Source organism: Spea bombifrons, chromosome 11 (genome assembly GCF_027358695.1).
Source record: "Spea bombifrons isolate aSpeBom1 chromosome 11, aSpeBom1.2.pri, whole genome shotgun sequence".
NCBI classification, from domain to species: Eukaryota; Metazoa; Chordata; class Amphibia; order Anura; family Pelobatidae; genus Spea; species Spea bombifrons.
In genome coordinates this window covers 18,132,457-18,155,556 of record NC_071097.1, presented here as the reverse complement: position 1 = coordinate 18,155,556, position 23,100 = coordinate 18,132,457, and the positions used below count along the sequence as shown (strand labels likewise).

The following is a 23,100-nucleotide window of genomic DNA, read 5'->3' as shown; positions in this document are numbered from 1 at the left end:
ATTCGAAAATCCCACTCAGTACATAGACACTTTACTATTTTTTCAAATGAAAATAACTTAGAAGAGTTTGACATAATGTACGCTTACGATAAGAAAAAGACAATAAATGGCCTATACAAATGTTGCCAAATAAATATGATAGATATTTGTAACAGAGAAGAGTTCATTCTCTTGGGATGTGTATTCCTATGGATGAGGCCTTCTCCTTATTTTCTTTGGGTGAGTTTATATTTTTCCCCAACTTGATGTAATTTCCTTAAACTCTGAAACATACTACAACATTCTTTTCACATATTACATTCCCATCTTTATCTTCTTAGAGCTTCACATATCTTCTTTCCTGAAATAAAAAAGGACACACACACTTTATATATGGTTTATAAGAATGTTTTGGTACGAACAAAAAAAACAAAACAAAATATAGCTGGATCCTGTTATAGAAGGTCTTTGAGAAGGTATATGTAATCTATGGAAAGCTTATTAGTGCTTGTGAATTTAGTAGAGACTTGCTGCATAGTGTCCACCACCCCAGTATGTCATACATTCACTTTGCATGTTTTAGTTTTATTTACCTGTTTAACACATACAAACTGGACCAGTGGTTTTCTCTGACATTCTGACCCAGAACAATCATAGAATTCCTGTCTTTTCTCTTAACATCACAAGGAAAAAGATCAGGCCTAAAGGAAAAAACAAATATATTAATAATATGCTTAATCATCGTTGTTTTACATCTATTACATGTTTTAATGCAGCAACTAAAACCTGCAATTCTATCATGGCACACAGGTGTCATTTGTTGAAACATTACCAAAATAAGCACCTTCGGTAGCTACAGATCAGACCTGCACAACAGAACTGCTTATTATATTCCTAGGATGTCTGGTGTGAATGGCTCTCTTGAGGTCATTACACAGGATCACTAATGGGTAAGGTCTGAGCTCTCACTGGGCCACTCCAAAAGCCGGATTTTCTCTTTTTTTTTAACCATTCTGTAGTGGATTTACTTTGATGTTTAGGGTCATTGTCCTGCTGCATTACACAAGTTCTACTGAGCTTTAGCTGGCTCAAGAGCAGACCTCTAATCCAGTTTCATTGATTCAATTCCAGGTTTGATAACTCCTGACTCCAGTTAGCTTTTGTTGTAGTTTGTTGTAATCTAGAGGTTATCATGCTTTTTCCAACCCACACTGTAAAAGTTTGAAGGATGTATTCAATATGGTAAAGAACAATACAATAATGTGCATGTTATTAGTTAAAAGAGATTGTGTTTGTTCATTATTGAAACTTAGATGAAGATGATATGATCATATCATATCACATTAATGCATAAATGCTGGTAATTCCAAAAGGTTCACTTATTTTTTCTTGCCACTTGCCATCCTTATGTATTTGGGAGTTTTGTCTCACTTGTAAGAAGTCCAAATAACAGAGAAGAGCAGGGGATGTGAAGCCGTGGGAAGATCAGCTGACAAATATGTGTTAAATATTTTTCTTTAGCTAGGGTTAAAACTTTCAAATTAACAGGACAAATAGCTGTAGCAAGAACTAAGTAGTCAGAGGTCACAAAACCATTTTAACAAAGTGTTTCAGGGGGAAACACTGATGAAACACATTTTAAGGAAATGTGTCTGACATTTTTCTTTTCAGGTTTTATTTAACTAAAAACAATAGAAGGAAATTCAGCAACTTTTTAAAGCTATATGTGTGACATTATGTTTTATTTTTTTTAAATCTAGGCAATTTCCTTAAAGAAAAAATATGTGCAAAATGTCACTAATGTCATTCCTTCTTGTTACTGCTGTAAGTAACATTCAACACAGGATATCACACCCAGCACAATCTAATAACGTTGCAGCTTGTTTGGTAACATTTAAAAATGAAAAGACTGATTATAATAAGCAAAACGTAGACATATAAATACATAGAATTTGTCGAAAGATAAAAAAAAGCCATTTGGCCCACCAAGTGTATTTTCCTGCTGTAAAAGCTCAAACCTTAGTCTTTTATTGATAACAAAACTAAAATCTCAGCAAAAATTCTGGATAAATCTGTTTACACATCTGTTGCTGCTAATTGTGTAAAACAACATGTACTACGTCTCCCGTTTCTGGGCTATTATTTGCCTGTTTTAGGTTCCCTGCTTGCTCAATAAATATTGCATGCCTCACAGTATTTCAAATGGCCAATGAAGCCAAATGAGGAAACTTTTGTTAGAAACATTAGGGGTTAATCTTTTACTAAGACATATTATTGTCTATGCCATTATATGTGACATTGTGACCTATTACTATTTATTTAACAATGAATAAGGTAATTAGAATAAGCACATTTTCCTACGGTTCCTCAATTTATATACACATTATTGTGACCAAAAGGCTGTAGAACACTGACACATTCTTACCCACCAAACTAAAACTACTGAAAAAGAAGCACCAGGGGAAGAAGGAGAAACAAAAGAAGTTGGATTCCTAAAAGAGACTGTCTCTTCTAGACTTGGGTGCCGGTGAAGTCTTCGTGTTCGTCTTCGGGGGGAAAATAATCTTTGTATTCTACGAATATTTGTCCCTGTTCCCGTGTTCGTTTTGGACGAACATTCATATACATTGTTCATATTCGTGTTTTCTGGCGGTTTTCTAGCCTAAGTCTTCTGTAGTATAGCCGGGGTTAACGGGAATCTGTAGGATCCACCAGGATTTAAAGGTCCCTAAGAGCAACTCCTATTGGCAGCTGCTCTCCATTGGTTGATCCCAGACAAGCCCCCTGACGGCGACCAATACAGTCGCTCTTATGGGCCTTTAAATCCTGGCGCCAAGGCCATCGTCTCCCCGTTCCTTCCAGGCCCGGTTGCTCAGAGCAGTTGTCTCAGACGCAGCTCTAAATATATATTTTTTTTAAATCTGTGTTTACAGTATAAGTGGGGTATATCTTTATATAATATATATATATATATATATCTTCAAATTGTGGCTCATTATTATAACAAAGTCCATGAAATGTGTGCTGAAACTGTAAAGTTATGGCGCAAGTAAATCTCTACTGAGATGCACCTCGTTTTCTGTAGCTGTCTGAAGTGGAGCCAAATGAAAAAAAAAGTTTACTTAGTTAAAGTTTACTGACAAGTTTATCCTTTTTAAGTCACACCATTACTAGGCCATTGAACAGCACCATAAGTATGCCATGCTTTTACCACATAAAAATTTAAAGAAATGTTGTCATGTAGAGACCATGTACAGTTAGCTATTATCTCCGAACAATGCATACATATTCTTTACCACATTTAGTCTGTCTCAGGTTTTGCTTTAGATAATGGTTACACCTAGATTAACAGTATCATTTACCTGTATAACTGAGGACAGGATCGTTTAAGAGATGCCGAAGATAATCCCAATTTATTCTGATTCTTATTCTTTGTTTTCTTAAGAAGGTCTCTGACGCGTCCCCAGGGGTGGACTTCAAACTACACACGAGAAGAAAATGACTTTTATGATGATTTTATGATGTAGGTAATTCGACAACCACCAACCTTGCTGTTTATCAGAGGAATAATAACTTAGATAAAACATATGTAACAAATGAATATGACAGCATGTTGAAAAGCAAATACTGCAGGTTTTGGGCATGTTATGAAATAATGGAGGAATGTCTATCAATTCTGAAGTAGAACCATTACATTTTAAATTGTGGAGATAGAATGATATTGTTAATTAACAAATTCCAAGCTAGGACTTTGTCATAATTATGAGATATGTTTTATAAACCATTTCGGACGCTGTCACAACCTATTAATATACAAAATGTGTTTAACGGGGTTAAACAAAGTGCTTTTACTACAACTAATTTCAAAACCTGACTCTTCACGAGTTAAGACCTTGAGCAAGTAACATAATCACCTTGTAACCTTTTGCCTGAAGCAGTAACCACAGACTTTTTGAACTAAAAAGTATAATGCATAATAAATATTCTGTCAACATTACTTCATGTCCATATTTTCCTGACAAAACATGACATCACTGGCCACGGCATTTACAATAAGGAGTAGTTTGTGCTTTTAGTGGTTATAGCAAGTTTTTGTATGCAGAACCTAGAAGGGCAGTTGTTATATTTACACGGAATATTTGGGGGATTCTGGCTTAAAATATTAAACATATAATTTCTGCTGGTGTCACCACAGCTGGGTTATTTTGTCCAAAAATAAATATTTTTTTCATTGGAACCACATGTGTGATCAAATGAAACTATAATCAAACCCTAAGAAGCATTTAACCCTTGACCTTGTGGAAAGCCCTACTTTTCCATTGTAAAAGTTTATAGGAGAGAAAACCAGGTATAGTGACTGCTTACTTATATCCTCTTAAACTTTATTTTAAAGAAGGCTCTATGCTGGAAGCACCGAATTCATTACTCCACACTGACTTCAGCTGCATACACATGCATTAATCCCTGAGACCTGTGGAAATCATTTTGGAAATGCTACTTCAAAGTCTATTTATCCAGCTGCCAGGTTTTTCATGTAGGAAAGTTCTTCAATCTCCAGATGTCTTTTTAATGGGGCTATTTTTACATATTTTAGTAAAACGCCATTTTCCTTCTGGATTGCATATCACATGACTATGTTTTAGAAGAAACACTGTTTACCAGTTTAGGCCAATAGCATCGACTAATTTCAAAGGTACAGATGGCTATTTGAATGAGATCTGGGCTACCTGATATGTTGGCAGTAGTTACACAATAACTGATTCTCAGATATGAATGCAACTAATGGTGAGTTTTAAACTATACTTGGTTTAAATGGTATATATAACTAAATCAGACCACACATATAAATGGTAATGCCAATACTTAGCAGCTTGACCATGTCACAGTTTATTGCAGAAATGCATATATTTACCCTTTTCATTTCTTGCTCTGGCTGCATAAAAGAGTCGGTGTAGCTCCTTTCCCATACTGGCTGGTTTCTTTCGTCGCATTTCAATTTATTGAAGGGTTTTCGTATCCCCAAAACTGAAGGGCTATTTCTCCCATCCATCTGTGTATTAGTTCCTAAAAAAAGCATTCATTGATGACTATATTTGTGTAGAAACCAAATATATGCTTACAGTAATTTACCATTAGTGTCAAACACCATGTAGCTATGCAGACAGTGCGAGGACACTCAAATGAATCTATATACATAGTGTCTATACTAGACTTGTGCATTCGATGATGCATGAAAATACATGCATCTTCATGCAATACAAATTGCATGAAAACGAGGCAGAAAGTTCAGAATTTTTGTCTGAAATTTGTGGGTCCCTTCACACACACTCTCATTCTGTTTACATTTCTCTCTCATACTCTCTAAATGTTAAACTACATTCTCTGCCGACCATCTTGTATCTTCTCTCTTTCATCTTCTATCTTCTGTCTTGGTCTGCATATCCACAGACATAATCTGGCACGGACTTCCTCCAAAATGGCGGCACTTCCGGTGACGTCCTCAGGGGAGAGGACGTCCATTTTGAGGGAAGTTGGCATCATTTTATGTCCCCAGAGATGTGGACGAAGACAGAAGATGAAGAACAAGAAGATGGGTGGCAGAAGTGGAACCAGTCATCAGAGAAGGTAGGGAAACATTTAGAGAACGTGAGAGAGAGTGTGAGAAAGTGAATGTGAGAGAATGAGTGAGCGTGAATGTGGGCACCGGGCAACCGATTTCCTTACCAAATAAAAGATCCCCCCCCCTGATTTTCATCTGAAACAAAGGAAAAAAGAGCTAAATTCATTGCCCGAAAAGGAATAGGCCAAAAATGAAAAAATCATCCAAATAGTTTTTGGCCCTATACCATCATCATTGATACTTGCAAACATGTTTGGGAGCCAGAAACAACAAATATGTGGGCTTAACAGTAGGGCTGCCTCAATTACTTTTTAAAAAAGGAGATTTTTATTTCCCTTGACTGTGCCTTAAAGACCTGTATTACTGTAAATGGAGATAGAAAACTCCCCTTGGCTTCACTGACATGGACCTAAAGCTTGGCATTTACAACAGAATAGAAACTTAATATCTCCCTGTGGCTGGTTCATACAGGCGTTAAGGATGGATCTGCTCCTGGTTAGTTTCCTTATACATAATACTGGCTTTATTTACAGAATTCTTAAAAGAATGTCCACGGACCAAAGGATTATAGGGCTTCCAAATGTTTCCATGAAGTGGGTTATGTCAGGTAACGATGCACAGTGAAATCCATCTGCAACCAGTAATTATGTTTTGAAAATCTCATGTCAAATTAGAAACATTTTACATACCTAACATATACATTTTTGTCAAATTGATCTTTTGTAGATGTAGGTGTTATCAAACAATAGGAATGAGGTCAAAAAAGAACAATTTTGAAACAGATCAAGGGTAACAAGAAACCAACCTTTGTAGCCAAACTTTTCGTAGTTAACTCCGATTTCTGGGATCATGGAGAGGTCAGACTGGTTTCCACTTTGTACAAACATACTGTGTGGCCGGTTCCTCCTTACAGGAAAATGTTTCTTAGACTCCTGGTACGAACTGAGCAAAACACTTGCTGCTCCACAGGAGCAGTGCTGTCCAAAGTACTCCTACACCCGGGAGACAAGAGGTATGCAGGCTGTAACATCTCAATCTTTGTAGTGCCTGCTGTGATATCATGCACATTTCTGGAATTCCAGTTCTAAGCTTCATCTAATGGAATTTTTGAGTCTCTATTTTAAATATCCACTTCATTGGGAGACAAGGGTCATTGATTACTTGACAGTATTGTATACATTAACATGCATTTATAAGTATCGGTTAAAGTGAGTTTGTTTTCAGGGGTTTTATGCCGACTGTCTGTCACCTCGTGGCAATTAACGCACTCGTTGTAACACAAAACATGCCTCCATAGAAAGAAAACATGATTGTTTGCAGACATTAAAAGGTTTATTGTACGATTGCATATTATCATGCGTATTAAGTTGTACCATAAGTTTTCGTGTATATGATATTTTAGCATAAAGAGCGAATGGGAGAGTCTACATACATGGATAGTTGTCGGCGCCAGAAAAAAATTATGTTTCTGAGGGAGGCGGATGTTAGAAGCCCTACGTATAATTTACTTTTAATAATTTACTGTCCTTGTTGCTCATTCCCTATCTAACATCTGCTTATACTAGAGAACTAAGAGCTGAGTACGCAGCCTCTGAATCTGGGCCAAATACCACGCCCACTCACTGCCCAGGTTCTGCCCACTCACTGCCCAGGTTCTGCCCACTCACTGCCCAGGTTCTGCCCACTCACTGCCCAGGTTCTGCCCACTCCATCACACCCCCTAGGGAATAAGGGGGTCCTTGATAGTTTGCAGATATATGAACAGGGAATGGGTGAAAATAATATTTGTGCCTATAGGGGTGCCTGGAAGTTAAATGCAGCCGTATGTATTTATTGTAACACCAACCATATGTTTATCCCTGATAGGATGACTAAAACCTTAGGCGTGTAGTTTAAAAAGACACTAATAACTTTTAATTAGTGCTTTTTTAAATAAATATATATACTTTTTTATTGTTTCCAATACACTTTTACTTGATGGTACAATTCATCCTGGTTGTTTGATTTCCTGGTTCTTGATACACTCAACGTTCAAGAACAGGCAATAGAAATCATTACAGCACAGAATATGCTCTGGGTTTCTTACCTCTCTCATTTGTTTCATTTTGTCTTCCTTTTGTAACTGAAAAACTTGTTTTTGCAATTTGAGATTATGTTCCTGGAGTTGCCCAATTTTCTCTATGAGCTGGCAAATATGTTCCAAATATCCAAGGCCTGAACCGAGAGCTTTGGATGCCCCTTGGTTCACCTGCAACAAAAGAGTTTTCAATTTATTCCTAGGAATAAACACACAATGATGTTATTCCGTTAAAGGACCACATCTAACGGTGCATTGCATACAGTGTGTTCTAGGTTTAACTATAGGAGGGATAGCGAGCTTTTGTGTTTTTTTACTCTTTTTACTGTAATAGTACTATGGAATCTGCTGGTACTCTATAAATAAAATGGAACATAACATCATAAAGATACAGTACACTATACGTAACTGCTACAAATGTATTAAATTACCTTTTGAGATGGCAGATTTAGGTGTATGAATAATTTCCTACTGTTTCCAATAAAGTGATTTGTGTGGACCAAATGATACCTTTTGCCCGAGACCCTTTCCAGGGTCAAGAAAGATATTCAGTGATTATGCCACCACTGATGTCCTTATGTGCACTGTGCATCTTTTTTTTATTTGCTTGCCCTAGTACCGCTCTTATGAAAACAAATTAATTTGAGTATCTTAGATAAATGTGCTGTGCTGGTTGCATCCACCTCTTATCATAAACCAAGTGTGTTTTGTATACCAGACAGGTTAATTTGTATTATGAAGCCCTTGATGATGGACTACTCATCTTCACAGCTCAATGTTCAACAAAAAAAATTTTTTTTTTGCAGTTGCAATATGAAATATTCAAAAAGTAAACAAAATACAACAAATTCCAATGTTAACAATGATAAAGACATGTCTCTGGAGTGTGCTGCTGTAAGAAATGGACGGGCTTATTACTGCAGATACAGCATGTTCCAAGGTTACATTAACAGAAGACATCCAATGATCCACAAAGCTGATGACCTCTCTACTAAAGGGTCTACTATTTGTTGTCATCTCTGATCCAGTTATCTCAAAGTAGCTCTGTAAATGTAGCTCATTGTTGGCCTTTTCTTTGTTATGGGATGCTGTTAAATGTGGGATACAGGTTGATTTCCAGCTCTTAGTTAACATTCCCATTTCTAAAGGCAGTTTCCTACTTCAAAATGACATATCCACTTTAATCCTGCTGCAGAAGCCTTACAGCATCAACAGCCATACTCCATTTCTCATGACAAAAGAAGGAAGTGGTTCTAAAGCTTTCCCATGACAAACATGGTATTAGGAAATGCCAGAACAGTGACTTTCCGTTTTGTTCTTAATGCGTGGATCACAGAAAAGATCAAATGTTCAATAACAATACCCCAAGCAGTGCACAATGACGACATGGGATTTATGGATATTTTATTGTACCTGGATAGGGTGACACATGTTCCACCCTTACTCATTTTTGAGAAAACCCCCGCTAGGCTTACTGAATGCATCAAAACCGTTTCCTAAAACAATTCCTAAAATGGGCCTATATTTCTTCTCTGCACGTCACAGTTCTGCTAAAATTCCCCCCCAAAAACTTGGCCTGCAACATATCATTTTACAAGGGATACGTTTTCATTTTTAATTGCAATTAGTTCCTTCCTCTGCATCGCTCTCAGGAATGGTTACTTTGGGCTGACTGTGTTATTGCGTTAAGCTACTAATTAAGAGTGTTTATGAATCGCATTAGAAACATAACTCTAATGCGATTTCGCAGCGATATTCTAAACATCCTAACTAAATTGTCAGAAATGTAAACAAATTTGGACTAAATTTTTTTTTATTTCAAATAATAATACCCATACATGTTTTAATACTCTGTACCATGATTTGGTGCATAGATCTATTGCCTTATAGTATTTTTTTAACGTGCAGGTTGCTATGTTAAATAATTGTGTGTGAATAATAGCATATAATAAACATTATACTAGTGATACATTTAGTGAATATAATAAATATAGTAAAATGGTAAATGAGGGCTGAGGCCACCCGACCAGCAATCCTTTTTACTCTTTACATAGGCAGTGGTCTAACATGCCTGCCGGTTCTTGTAAATTGAGAATATGTTTATATTAAACTTACAGACGTTATTTAGGCACACGGGAGGGATGTTCATATGGGCAGCCGAAGGGATCACCTGGTACTTTCATCATTATCACATAGCAATATCATAAGCAAATGTGTATATATATATATATATATATATATATATATATATATATATTGCGAGGAGCAAACAGCATTCCTAGGCAGATCTACTTAGAAATCACTCCTTTTCAATAATACCTGACATTAACAGGTAAATATTAACAGGTATTATGTGTGACTGCTACTCTAATGAACCATAATATGTACATTTCATGACGATGAATATGTTCCTTCAGATATAAGAAGGCTAAGTCATCTGCTTTGATTCCAGAAAATATTGTAGCTCTTTTCAAGTAAAATATGAGACAAAAACACTACCAAGTACAAAAATGAAATAAAAAAAATGACATTAACCAAATATTCCAACTATGTTGTAACGCATGACATTCTGTTTGTGTTTGCATTTTATTTTCAAAAGCATCTGATTTATAAATATTCAAGTCCACAGCTGCTGGGAAGAACCGCACAGCGTGTTTGCTTCCTTGTTTCCCATCACTCCGGATGTCTCTGCATAACATTTTATTCTCAGATACATTCAGAGGTGAATCAGAAAACTAGATTGAGTGATTTTGGGAAAAGTGTGATGTCACTCTCCAGTGGACAAAAGCATGGATGGATCGGGCATGGGTGGGCAGTCCATTCAAAAAACCTTTTGGTTCCTTCATATCGAATTGATAACGTGCTCTTAATTGCACATGAACTAGATTGTAGTTGTAGTAGATATGCCTGAATCAGTGCCCTACGCTATATAATCTTACTATAGCTACAGTATAAGATATAATGGGCAGTTAATAAAACATTTAGCATCCGTGTATGTCATTATAATGGTTCATGTACCATTATTAACATAAGAACCTAAATGATGGTTCAATATTTTGATGATCTCCACTCATCTCTAACTAGGAACATTGTTAACTAGCATCTAATACCCACCATGAATGCGGTTAGGCACACTTTTACTTTTAATACATATTATTTATACAGCACATGCATATACATTGGCTGCTTAGTAGAGTTGCCACATTTCCTAACTCTAGTACATTTTTATTCACCCTTAGACATTGGCAACACAATTCCACCTGGGACTAGAAAGCTGAATCATCAGAATCATGGCCAGGAGTCACATTTACGAAACAGAAAGGGAGCCACAGATAAAACCAGGGGGACTATCTCGCAAAGCAAGATCTCAAAAAGCTGGCTGTAATCAATTCCCCAAACACAATGAATTACCTAACATGCATCTATACAGAGATTTGCCCCATAAATACATAGACACTGACCTGCAGAAACACTAGTCAGTAGTAGCAGAGCTAGAACCTGCAGAGTATCTCTTTTCCTGTAGCTGCAGAGAGATCCTGATGCATTAACTCTGAACCTTGCCTTTTCTTTACAAGCTGAGAGCCATGTAGTGACCGCGAGCCATTCATTCATGAAAATGTTTCTAGTGACTACTCAGCACCCCTCTGGCTTCTCCGCTGCCTGGGACTGTGCACCCACCTCAGCACCTAGTGACCCCTATATGGCTCCCCGCATCACCCAGAGCAAGAAGTGCTGTACCCATGCTGTGCAGACACTCACATGAAGCAGGGCAGCTTGGCACCAGCTGCCCTGGGGCAAATGCCCAAGTTGTGCCATTATTAATCCACCTCTGTTTACCACCTATACACAGCCTCAAAAATATATATTTTGTCCTAATGGTGGAATAATGAAGAAAGGAAACCGCTGTCCTCAAAGACGGCGTTATTAAGCTGTATAACAAAACAGACCCCAAAGATAACCCTTTCTAAGTGCACTATGAGCAGAGCTCCTGAAACAATTGTTTATCATGTGTTTTCACATTTGAAGGAAATAACAAAATCCTACCAGTTTCCTACAGGAAAGATTGATCTTGAATAAATATAAGTTCTATGGAAAAATCACATTTTTAAAAACAAACAAAATGATGAAACAATACCCTTTTCCTAAAAATATTTTTAAACCAAATAGATTTTAACCTTATGTTCACTGTCTAAAGTTCTCAGCAATGAATGAGGCTCTAAAGTACATGGGTCTTAAAAATGAACAAATACGATGATTACTTTTTATAAAGAAGAGTATGTGTCCTTTTCGGACACACAGTTTACATGATTATTCTTTTTTTGCTGTAACGCTTACTCACAGGAGCTGACAATTTACAATATCACATTAAACAAATCCTGCAAAACATGAATTCAAAACTATGTGAAGAATAGAGTTTTTATTTAGAGCGACTAAAATGTAACTAGCTAGATAATATATATATATATATATATATATAAATAAATATATATAAAAAACGTTACATAGCAATACAGAAAATGCATCTTTTATTGTAATGCTTTTGATAAAATCAAAGCTTAAAAACATTTGTGGGACATCGGCGGATCAGCATCCTAAATTATTCCTCATTTTAGGGACAAGGGATAATGTTGGGTGGATACATGTAAAAAGTGTCAAACAGTCCATAGGTTAGGACTAGTGGGTTTGTACCATGCAATGCACATTACCTCCGCCCTACTCAAGAATGTAAATATATTAATTATGGTCAGGATTAGACATCCCAGTATTAATGCACAAACAACAAACTTCTATAATATATATAGTATAATTGCAGCTCATTAAGTGTCTACTAAGGGCCTCCCCTTCCGCCCATACACACAGGCGCATATGATTTTGCTTTTAGGGGAACTATAACGAGAAGTCAATGCTTGATCACACTCATTTTATTAAATACACGAAGAGGGAGTTATTTAGCCTCTAAACACATATGGAGAGACTGGTATAGTTTATATGGCTGAAAAGTTGTTTTAGAAGTTACGTTTGGAAAATGAAAAAGGATGTTGTCAGCACTGCCCTCTGGCCATCAAGGAAACATAAACCTAATTTACAGAGGCAAACTCGGTAGCAGAAACTTGGCAGGCGCATTGTTCTGCCTCAAGACACCGACTGGCAGAGCAGCAATGGAACAATTAAAAGGAACTTGCTACTATACTAACAAAGACACTTTGCTGGCATTCCTTTAAATTTCACTTAAGCAGAACAGGAAATATTGCTGGGCCAGGAACTCGGTGTTCTCCCATTTGAAAAGTTTTGACTGTCAGCGCTACGGAATTTGATGGCGCTATATAAAACAATAAAAAATAATAATAATGATGATGATGATATTTTATTCACATATATGAATATTAGGAAGGGAGGAAGAAAGACTGCAGTTGAATTTAGGTATTCAAACAATTATTCGATTATGAAGGGCCAACACTGGCAAGAAGGACAGAGTTGGGTCTGCATAACGCATAATTAAATGAATGAGAAGACTGAAATATAAATATTGAGACATTATAATTTTTTCCTGCAGCAGAGGTGCTCTCCTAATGTCGGGTGCAGTCAATGAGTTAAAGCTGCAACTATCCCTTTATCGAATAGATCCATTTGCCTTTTTTTACATACTGCTTAAGTCTCACAGATCAAACATGGAGGAACCTAATTTGACATCCTGTCCAGGGCCAGTGCTAGAGCTCTGAATGAACGTTTTCAATAAACAAACAAGAGCAGACATCAGGATAAGGTTTAATTGAAGACTTCCAATTGAAATGCATACCAAACATGGGGGAAAACCTGCCGGTGGCAGACCAACACCCCAATCTAATCTCAGGTCAGTATAAGGTACTATGTTAACATAGTTTAGATTTGGTATTTTCTGTGCACAACCTGGAGTCTGTGGGTATATATTAATTCATTCACCATCACACAGACCATTCGAAATTTCAAGAATATTACCTTATGACTGTGACAATGACTATTCCATATGGAAGCAAAACCATATTTCCTCAAAGGGTAGTCTTGAGTTTTATGCATGCCGTACAATCCTGTAATACTTTTATGTTTGCTGTGTACACATAAGATTAATGCCTTATCAATGAATGTTTTACAGTGAACAATAACTTTCTTCACAATATGTTTTTTTGAGCTCTAGATAAATCACTTGATTGCTTGTAAAGCCTGATGATAATATCATTTCCAATATAAAACAGCAATCTGTCAACACAAAAGATAAATACAAGCTTCAGAGTCACAGAACCCACAATAACTGGATACGTGCCAAACTGCTTCTAAAGATCCATGTTACAAAGATGCCTTTATTTACTTAAGAACGTAAATAATTTAAACAATGTTGAACCTGTGTTGAAAAGCGCAGATCATTATATCACAAAAATGAGGGAAAAAAACCCAAAGCAAATATATTGACTTGACCCTAAATTCCACTTGTAGCTGAAAGGAAAAAGTCAGCTTTAATGATGATATAATGGGGCCTTGGGTATTCCCAATGCACAGAGTATATGGCTTTTAAATATGAAGGCAACAAACCTAATGACTGAAGTTCTGGTAATCTAATTATGCAGTTTCTATACATTTTCTATATTCTTAATCCGTCCTAAAACTTTAAACATAATCCAGTTTTTTGTAGAATTAATTCAATGGTTTAAGATCCCTATGGCTTAATTGAATGTTGTGTTTTGTGGCATCCACAAAACTATTAAAATAAAAAGGCTATATGCCTTTGTACACCTAAAAGTCCACTAACGTCATCTTTTATACAATCTTTTTTATTTTTTAAATCACTATTATTTGTATGTAGAAAGGTATCTCTTAGGCCAGAGACAAGTGTATTGAGTTGCCTCTCATTGCGACCAAGTAGATTTTATAGTAATTAGGCTAGCCTGCAGTAACACTTCACAGATCATTATTAATTCTACTTTCTTAACACCGAAAAGCACTTGACTGGCTTTTCATTTCCAAAACCTTACACTACTTCCAATCTTCATACGGGCAGAGTGATCCATGGAGAGCAGCTTACAGACCGCTTCCAGGTGCGAAAGAGAGTCAGACAAGGATGTTTGTTGTCACCTTTTCTCTTCAGCCTCGCCATAGATCGAATGATGAAGACATCCAGTGGGCGTTGTAGACCCAGCTTGAAGACCAGGACTACGCCACCACAAACACATCCATAACTACAACTCCCAAGAAGTTCAACAAGCGATATGGCTGGCTGAATCTTACTGTAGAAGCAATCAACAAATGTTCGTACTGTAGAGTACTCGCTTTTCCATAATGCTTAACATACCAGACTGGCTGAAATGTAGTCGCAACGGCTGGAATATTAGCTAACCCTACTTGCAATACATGTTTAAAATAAACTAGCAGAGCTGCACAATCAATTATTAACTTGCCATTCTATTATATGGCCCTTCCCTGTAAACAGAAATTCCCAAACCAGTTTCTTGGTTCCTCCTGAGATACAATTTAAGATTTGGTTCACACTCCCATTTAGTTTAATGAATTAATAATAATAATTCCTATAGTACATACATTCAAAGGTCATAATATTGACAAACGAATACATCTCTATATGAGGTAAAGAAAGCCCTGCTGGTAAGCTTTCAATTTGTATCATAATTTGTGCAGACCACACACCGCATGTTGTGGGATAGGTGATATACTCACTACTAATGCAACATCACAGGGTCAGTAAACTGTAATTATAACGAGTGCAGTTAGTTTATTTATTACACAAACCCGACAATGTGAACGAGACATGGCTCACGTTTACAACACATGAAAGGCTCATTGGGAAGTTCATTAGACTACAGAATTAAGCAAATGATCAAAGGAAACAATTCCCAAAACAGAAATGTTGTCTCCTTGCATAAATCTTGTGTTACTTTACATGGATATTGTGCTGGCATTGAACGATAATATATAAAATGTTTTCCATTATATAGAACATGTGTAATGGACTGAATAATTTTTATTAGAGGCTTAATATTTGAAAATATGATCCTCTCAACACAATATGATCTTATTAATGACATCATGGGTATGGATCTCATTTGTTTCTTATTATGATTCAGACCTTCATGATAAACTATTATGGAACCTGATACTTTAGGTTTCTTCATACTCAATATATAAGCTTAAAACACATACCGCCATGCCTTTTCCTACTTCTTGGTAAATAAAAGGTTTAGGTTTGCACCACGGCTAAAAAGTCTGCTCTATAAAACACATTTTCTGTCGCAATGCCACTATAATAAATTATAAAAATACTGTGGGCAATAATATAAACAGCTTGGTAGGACTTCAAATGCTATACTGTATACATGCTATATCATCATACTCAGTTTATGTCTATTATGCTTTACACAATGTTATAAAATGTTATAAAATGTTTTGCAACATCAAAGTATGACATCTGAAAATAAGGCCAGTGGAAAAACGTATACATGGAATATTCCAACTTCAGACTGTCGCATGGCAAGTGCTACCTTGATAAAGGTATTTCTACAATTTATTTTACTTACCTCGCTCAGTCTACAGCACTCATCCATATATTCATCCAAGCTGTCACTTGTCGGATACCTCTTTAGTTGATTGTGTGCATGCAAATCCTGAATACCATCAAAGGTGTCCTGGTAAAAGTCATCCAAAACTTTAGCGTCTTCTGCCATTGTGGGGGAAAGCTCATTATTGAAAAGCCCAGCTGCAGAAGATTTGTTTTGGTCATCACATTCCTCCTCTTGGCATTCAATGAAATCTTCTATGGTGGTTTCAGGTTCTTCTGTATTTTCTTTACCCTTATTAGTGTATACCTGACTTGTGATTGGCTCAATATCAGATATAAATGTATGGCTCTCATCTTCAACTGCTTTTTTTTCTATATGGCCTACTGTAGGCGATGAAGATGCACTGAGGACACCAGAGTCACAAGAAGAATCTCTACTGTGCATCACAAAGCTCTTTTCCGAACCTTTTGGAGTAGAAGGTGAGTTTGCTCCACTTGGCATCTCCACCCCAGAATCTTCTGACTCAAATTTAAATAACCTCTTGAGGTGATTAAGTGAATCTGAGGGCCTCAATTCACACGGATTGTTCTCATAGATTAATTTTGACCCATTTTCTTTGAGGGACAAAACTGTCTTTTGTTCTGAAGATGGCTGTGAATGTAGAAACGCGTCTCCGTTTAGGCAACAATGAGGTTCTACCAAGACATCTTTGTATTCATTTGTAAGCTTTTTCATATGGGTAAGGATCACCTCACCGTCAGCAGCAACAATCTTCTTTCCTGTCAGAAAAGTTAGAAAAGGACATATAGAAGATTTTAATTTACTGTATAAGGTTTGAGGCTGGACATTATAATCCAGGCCTGGGGGAAAGGTCATCTGATAAAATCAGCTTAGAGGAGAACATTATTTTACCGATATATAATTTATCTAGTTATTCCTTCATAATGTTGTTAGAATATAACATTTTTGTTACAAATATTTGCTGAGCATTCAACGCCATATGAACTTAAAAGCTACAGCAAATGTGACAAGTCTAGGAAAATATATGCTAAATATATACCATCTTCTTCTATGAACATTCATCTGAAACAAGTGTTTGCCAGAAACCCTATTTTGTTTGCTAGTTACAAGTTAAAGTAATTCAAGTAATGATATATAAGGAGCGATAACGCCTGAGCTTTAAACACTTTTGTTGGAACAAATCTATACTAAGCATACTGAAAAGTATATATTATAGGGCAAAAACTGTAATATGAATATAACACAGCTGATACTGTCTCAGACAAAATAGACATAGTATGATGTATCCCAAAGGTGAAGGGCAGACAAACCAAGAACGACAAAAAGCAGGATATCCTGAGGAAAACCAATGGACTTCGTTCCTTTTGTACAGCTTTCGAATACGAAATATGGAACAAAAAATCTTAAATAGAAGGCATGTTGGTTTAACAAAAGACATTACTAGATATGTACATGTAATGGCGTTAAGCTATGCGTATGTATTAATAGCTAAGCGATTACGTGTTCCTTAGCGTGTAGCCAGACTTATCCTTGTGCACACGTTCAAATAGCGTACGCTCCACACCCTGTATGTGGAAGAACCATAACAATGGAACAGCTGCATAACACGATAAAAAGCGCCAACACAACTACACTTCTATTAGTTTGGGGCATGAGGCTCCTAGATATATTTTTTCACACTGATTTCCATCCACGATTGGTTGTGAATTGGTTGTGATTACACCACAGCACCAGCTGTCAGTTCCAATATGTAAGGGAAACGAAGGGATAAATGGTGGGATGGGTATATGAAACTAGATTTATGTTCTTCCATAATCAGATTTACATTTAAATGCAGTAATAAGTCATTTAATAAATGTTCCTGTTTAACCTTAGAGTCAGTTTGCTATTTCAATTCTGACTAGATTTTGCAGGCTATATGTCTCCCAAGACACATATTTTGCTCTACTATGAACAAAAGCACCTAATTTGAACACCTTTGTAATCTTCTCAAGAGAATTGTTGATGAAACAGACCATACCAAAGACATATGATGTTCTGTGCATGTTAAAACTGGAACAAAGAAAGATTAAAGGGTGAAATGTCAACAGCGTTTAAGATTTTCAAGGAAATAAGGGGCTTTTAAATGAGTGTTTTTGTAAAAACAGCCTTATGTTGTTTTTGTTTGCTTTCATTGAACGCAGTTAACACAAACTATGATTTAAACTTGTTGAAAGGATTTCAGCAGATCATTTTCTTAATTTAAGACCCAAGACAAAAGACTTTTAGAACTTTATGATTTTGGGGGCAATAAGATAATTTATGAGACTGTTTGGACAGACACTAAGTCATCGTCATTATATAGTTCCCAATCTTGTTAAGGCAGATGTTATATGGTTTGGGATATACCAGGCTTCCTAAGACGTGTTTAGCTGTTTTAAAGCAAAAATGCATCCTAAAATGTACATGCTTTTGAAATTTCAAACACAAATTAATAGCAAATGAATTCTGCATTTAACATTTTTGTGTTTAAAAGCTTAAAGGAGCATTTTTGGCGAGAGCGCCTTGGTGATTGCTCCACATTTAGCACTCAAGCACTCCAGAACTGTGTGTTGTAAATGAATTGGGTTAGATTTCATATAGATCTGTTTGTTAAATCCTAGTGTAACCTATGTGTTTGATTACTTACAGGACTCCAACGGCACACATACCAACCATGGGTGTAAACGTGTTTAATCATTATCAACTTGAAATATTTGGTACCAAATAAATTACAATCCACAGAAATATACAAGAAAGAGAACAGCTTGAAACAAAACCCATTCATTTTTTAGTTAAGTCCACATCTATATTAAAAGAAAAAAAACCCATTGTGAATTTATTTACTAAATCACTAAAACTAAAAAAAACGACCCAATTGCTTGCTCAACCTTTGTTTTCTAGCACCAAGTCACATAGAACTCAACCTGTACCTTCAACCAATTCAACCATTTTATTGTATGTGGCAAAAGGATACCAAGCAGGGGACTCTGGATTGGATTAATTATTGGCTCTGGTTTACAACAGTTTACAGCAGTAAAAACTGCGTGTCTTTAAACATAAGTGCCCATTTCATCTATGACTGTGGACCATTTAATTCCACTAGATTTGCCCCCAAAAAACTTTAAAAACACCCCACACTATTGTATCTGCTGTGTTAAATGTTACAAAATGCTGATCTACACAACTTTGATTTGTTCTCTTTGGTGATATTGTTTTATTAGGAGCAACAAAGTGGGTACAGGTGGTCTATAACAGGTGGTCCAACGCCATAGCATCCAGTGTTACTAATTGGACCCAATGTTAATCTATCAACCCTGTATTATTCCTAGGATGTATTGATGTAGCAGTCATCTGACCCAAGTGAAAGGAGGAGTGAAAATACAAAAAACCTCTATCAAGATTTCTACTTATTATATCCGTTAAAGCACACCTGTGCACATTATGTTGTTTATTAACAGAAAGGCAGAAAGTGTGTACTTTGTAACATACCGTATTTGCTCGATTATAAGACGACCCCGATTATAAGACGACCCCCCAAAATCAAAATATTAATTTAGGAAAAAAACAAAAAGCCTGAATATAAGACTACCCTATAGGGAAAAAGTTTTACCAGTAAATATTAATTAATGTAAATTATTTTCATGTTTAATAAAAGCTATGATTGAGAAAAATATATTTTTTAAATTTCCTTTTATTTGCCAACCTGCCCCCCCCAGTTATGCCACTCTGCCCCCAGAAATGCTTTATACCCCCCTATTTGCCACTCTGCCCCATGATATGCCTTATACCCCTGTATGCCACTCTGGCATATAGGGGGTTAAAAGGCATATCATGGGGCTGAGTGGCATATAGGGGGGTATAAAGCATTTCTGGAGGTATATAGGCATATAGGGGGTTAAAATGCATTTCTGGAGGTCCAGAAATGCATTTTAACCCCCTATATGCCACTCAGCCCCATGATATGCCTTTTAACCCAGCATGTACTGGCTGCCTTGGCTTGATAGGAGTGTGATTGCTGTTAGCAGTTTGATATATATATATATATCAAACTGCTAACAGCAATCACACTCCTATCAAGCCAAGGCAGCCAGTACATGCTGGAACCTGGGGATGATAGCAGTGGGATTACAGCCTCCATATGCCATGCTACAACCCCCACCCCCCTTACACATCCATGCTATCACACACACACTCACACTCATTCACAAACATTTAAATACTCATTCATTCCCTTAATCACACACACTTCACACATACTCAAAAACCCTCCCCCACCCCCTCACCTGAACTGCAGATCTCCCACTCGCAGACTTCTGCAGGGGACCGGCTGTAGCAACTTCTCTGGCCCCGCCCTCAGAGGAGGGAGGGGGGAGATAGAGTTCTGTGAGGACGCTGCAAGCTTCCTGCCCTGCTTCTAACAGAAGAGACGCTGCTCGCGACCGGTAAGCAGCATGGCGCCAGCATTTTTTTGGGGTCTGATTAGAAGACGACCCCGATTATAAGACGAGGGGTATTTTTCAGAGCATTTGCTCTAGAAAAAACCTCGTCTTATAATCGAGCAAATACGGTATGTATACTATTTAGTTTTTTTTTACTTGTAGATACAGACCCCCATGAGCTGCAGGTGTTATACTGCCATAAAAAGGAATACCAGTCTTTTTTATTGCCCCTGCAAGTCATAGCAAGACAGTAAATCTGGGCGAAACACCTGAAACTCAGCAGAACACCAACAATAAACACCAGCAAACCAGATGCACTACCCGACCACAGCCAACAACTACCCTATGGACAGAAATGAGCACTATACCTGCCATGTACTAATAGTGAGTTATATACTCCTTCAACCTATGATCATCCCATTCTTCTTCTCTATCAGCATCTCTTCTATGTGACAATACAACAATCTCTCCCATCAGGAAAGATAGATCTGCCTTATAAATCAGTGCTGGTGCAGATAAAATATACTCTTTTGGGTTAGCTGCTAAAATATTGAAAAATGCCTTGCCAAACTGCCTGTAAGAATACACTATTCTCACATTATTTGGCAAGTACCCTAATATATCAATGTAAACACAGGTAAAATTAACAACTTGCCAAGCAATTTTAATTCTAGTTTGTATAAGTGCAAAAATCATTCCTTTTTGTATAGATTTAGAGATCACAGGTATGTTAATTGATAAGGTGGAGGAAATACAGCTTACCTTTCTTCCACTGTGGCAAGATAGAGAATGTTTTGTGCCAGTTAAACATTGTCTTCTGATGAGCAAAGGGAATCTCTGCAGTGCTCCTAAAGAAGGTACCGGTCTCTGTGGGTCACTTGAAGTGCTTGTGGTTAATTTATAAAATTCAAGTTGTCAGCTTGCTGCTTGGTATCCATGATTGTCAGAGAACTCTGTGCACAATGTGTACAGTCTGGAAAAAGCCAGCTTTCTAGCAGGATCTTGGAGCAGGAAGGCTTCTTGTGTTTAGCTAGAGAGGAAACTGAGCTCAGAGCTCAATCAGTGGCTGTTCTTTCAGAGGCTGCTTTGCTGAACTGTAGATGGCTCTCAGCCAGGAGTGACTAAAAAGGGAGCAGCCCGAAGGAATGTATCTCCCTTGTCTGATAAGCCAAGATTGACTGGATGGCTTGAAACTACCTCTGCTTCTAGAGTACCCCTGGAAATGCCTAAATGCTTGCACAATCTTCAATCACACTGTTTAGTTCACTTTGAATACTTTATCAAGGCAACATAGAGATACATATGTAGCTTTAGACACTTTGCACTAATGTAAAGTAATCTTTTTAGTAACCCACATACGCAAAACTCTAAAAAGTGGGTATAGTTAGGTAAAAGTAGTAGTTGTGTATATATATAGGGAACACCTATGTATAAAAACAAACTCCTCTTAACTACTATTTGCCTATAAAACAGCTAGAATGGATATTACACAGGAGGACAAGAAGAGGTGCAATTGCAGCCTTTTACTCTAAGGTTGTAAATGTTTACACTTTTTTGTTCACAGAAAAATTGGTACCAGGGATAGTTTGACACAATAGAGTGACATGAAGTAAATAATGGCACACATTTTAGACTTTTATATAAAGTATATTAACAAAAAATACTTATTAGGCAGGAAAGACCGTTTTCCCCCTAATGCAGCTTTAATAACTAGCGCAGAAACCAAATAATAGGAATATGTTTACATGTCTACTGAATATGCTCAATAGGAAAATGAGGCAGGATGAAATATTCTATTTGTTATAAAGTTTTAATGCATTGTAAAAGCAGTTAGAGCAGATAAAGTTGCTTGTGAAAATGTTCTACTCATTTATAATAAACCGTCCTTTTTTTTTATTTGTGAACTTGACTATTTTTTTAAGTATATGAATATATGAACTTAAATTGTGTGGTTAACTCATAGCTAATTGGCTAATGGCTATGTATTTGTTGACTTGGTATTGGATGGAAATTAGACTTAGAAGTGTTTTTCATAATAAATAATAGTAAAAACTGTGCTCAAAATATAAATATCCAATAGCTTGTAAAAATCGGTCTCTTAAATAGATATCCAATGACTTTTTCAAAGATATGTGGGTCTCCCGCATAGTTATGTAATTTTACTTACCTATATGGTTCACACAGGTACTCAACTATCCATCATGCTTTGGTACTTTCTAAGCTCGGGACCAGCAAACCTACCATAGATTGCAACACTGCATCGATGAGATCACATGCAAACCAGCGTGCAACATACCTGCACAGATACGGATGCTATGAATTGTTTCTGAAATCCTATATGGAAGCCAGTATTGAGGAGAAGTCTACAGAGTGAGGCCTTATTTCTGGTTTCACATATGGGAT

At 36.8% G+C, this 23,100-nt stretch overlaps 1 protein-coding gene across 1 annotated transcript; it reads right to left on the bottom strand.

Annotated features, from left to right (window-relative positions):
- Positions 1-15: 15 nt before the first annotated feature.
- On the bottom strand, positions 16-21,764 carry LOC128469231 (uncharacterized). Its single transcript, XM_053451061.1, has 8 exons — positions 21,460-21,764; positions 16,235-16,995; positions 7,686-7,847; positions 6,405-6,591; positions 4,892-5,043; positions 3,342-3,460; positions 573-680; positions 16-340 (listed from the first exon to the last, which is right to left on the bottom strand). Exons 1-8 carry the CDS (start codon positions 21,506-21,508, stop codon positions 325-327), a joined length of 1,554 nt encoding a protein of 517 aa, XP_053307036.1. The 5' UTR covers positions 21,509-21,764; the 3' UTR covers positions 16-324.
- Between the last annotated feature and the right edge of the window lie 1,336 nt (positions 21,765-23,100).

Coding starts and splice junctions, on each gene's coding strand:
- LOC128469231 (XM_053451061.1), bottom strand. CDS start 21,508: ATGTTTAACTGGCACAAAACATTCTCTATCTTGCCACAGTGGAAGAAA. Junction 7,848..16,234: donor AGTGCTGTAGACTGAGCGAG/GTAAGTAAAATA, acceptor CTTTTGTTGCAG/GTGAACCAAGGGGCATCCAA. Junction 3,461..4,891: donor CAGAGCAAGAAATGAAAAGG/GTAAATATATGC, acceptor TCTCGTGTGTAG/TTTGAAGTCCACCCCTGGGG.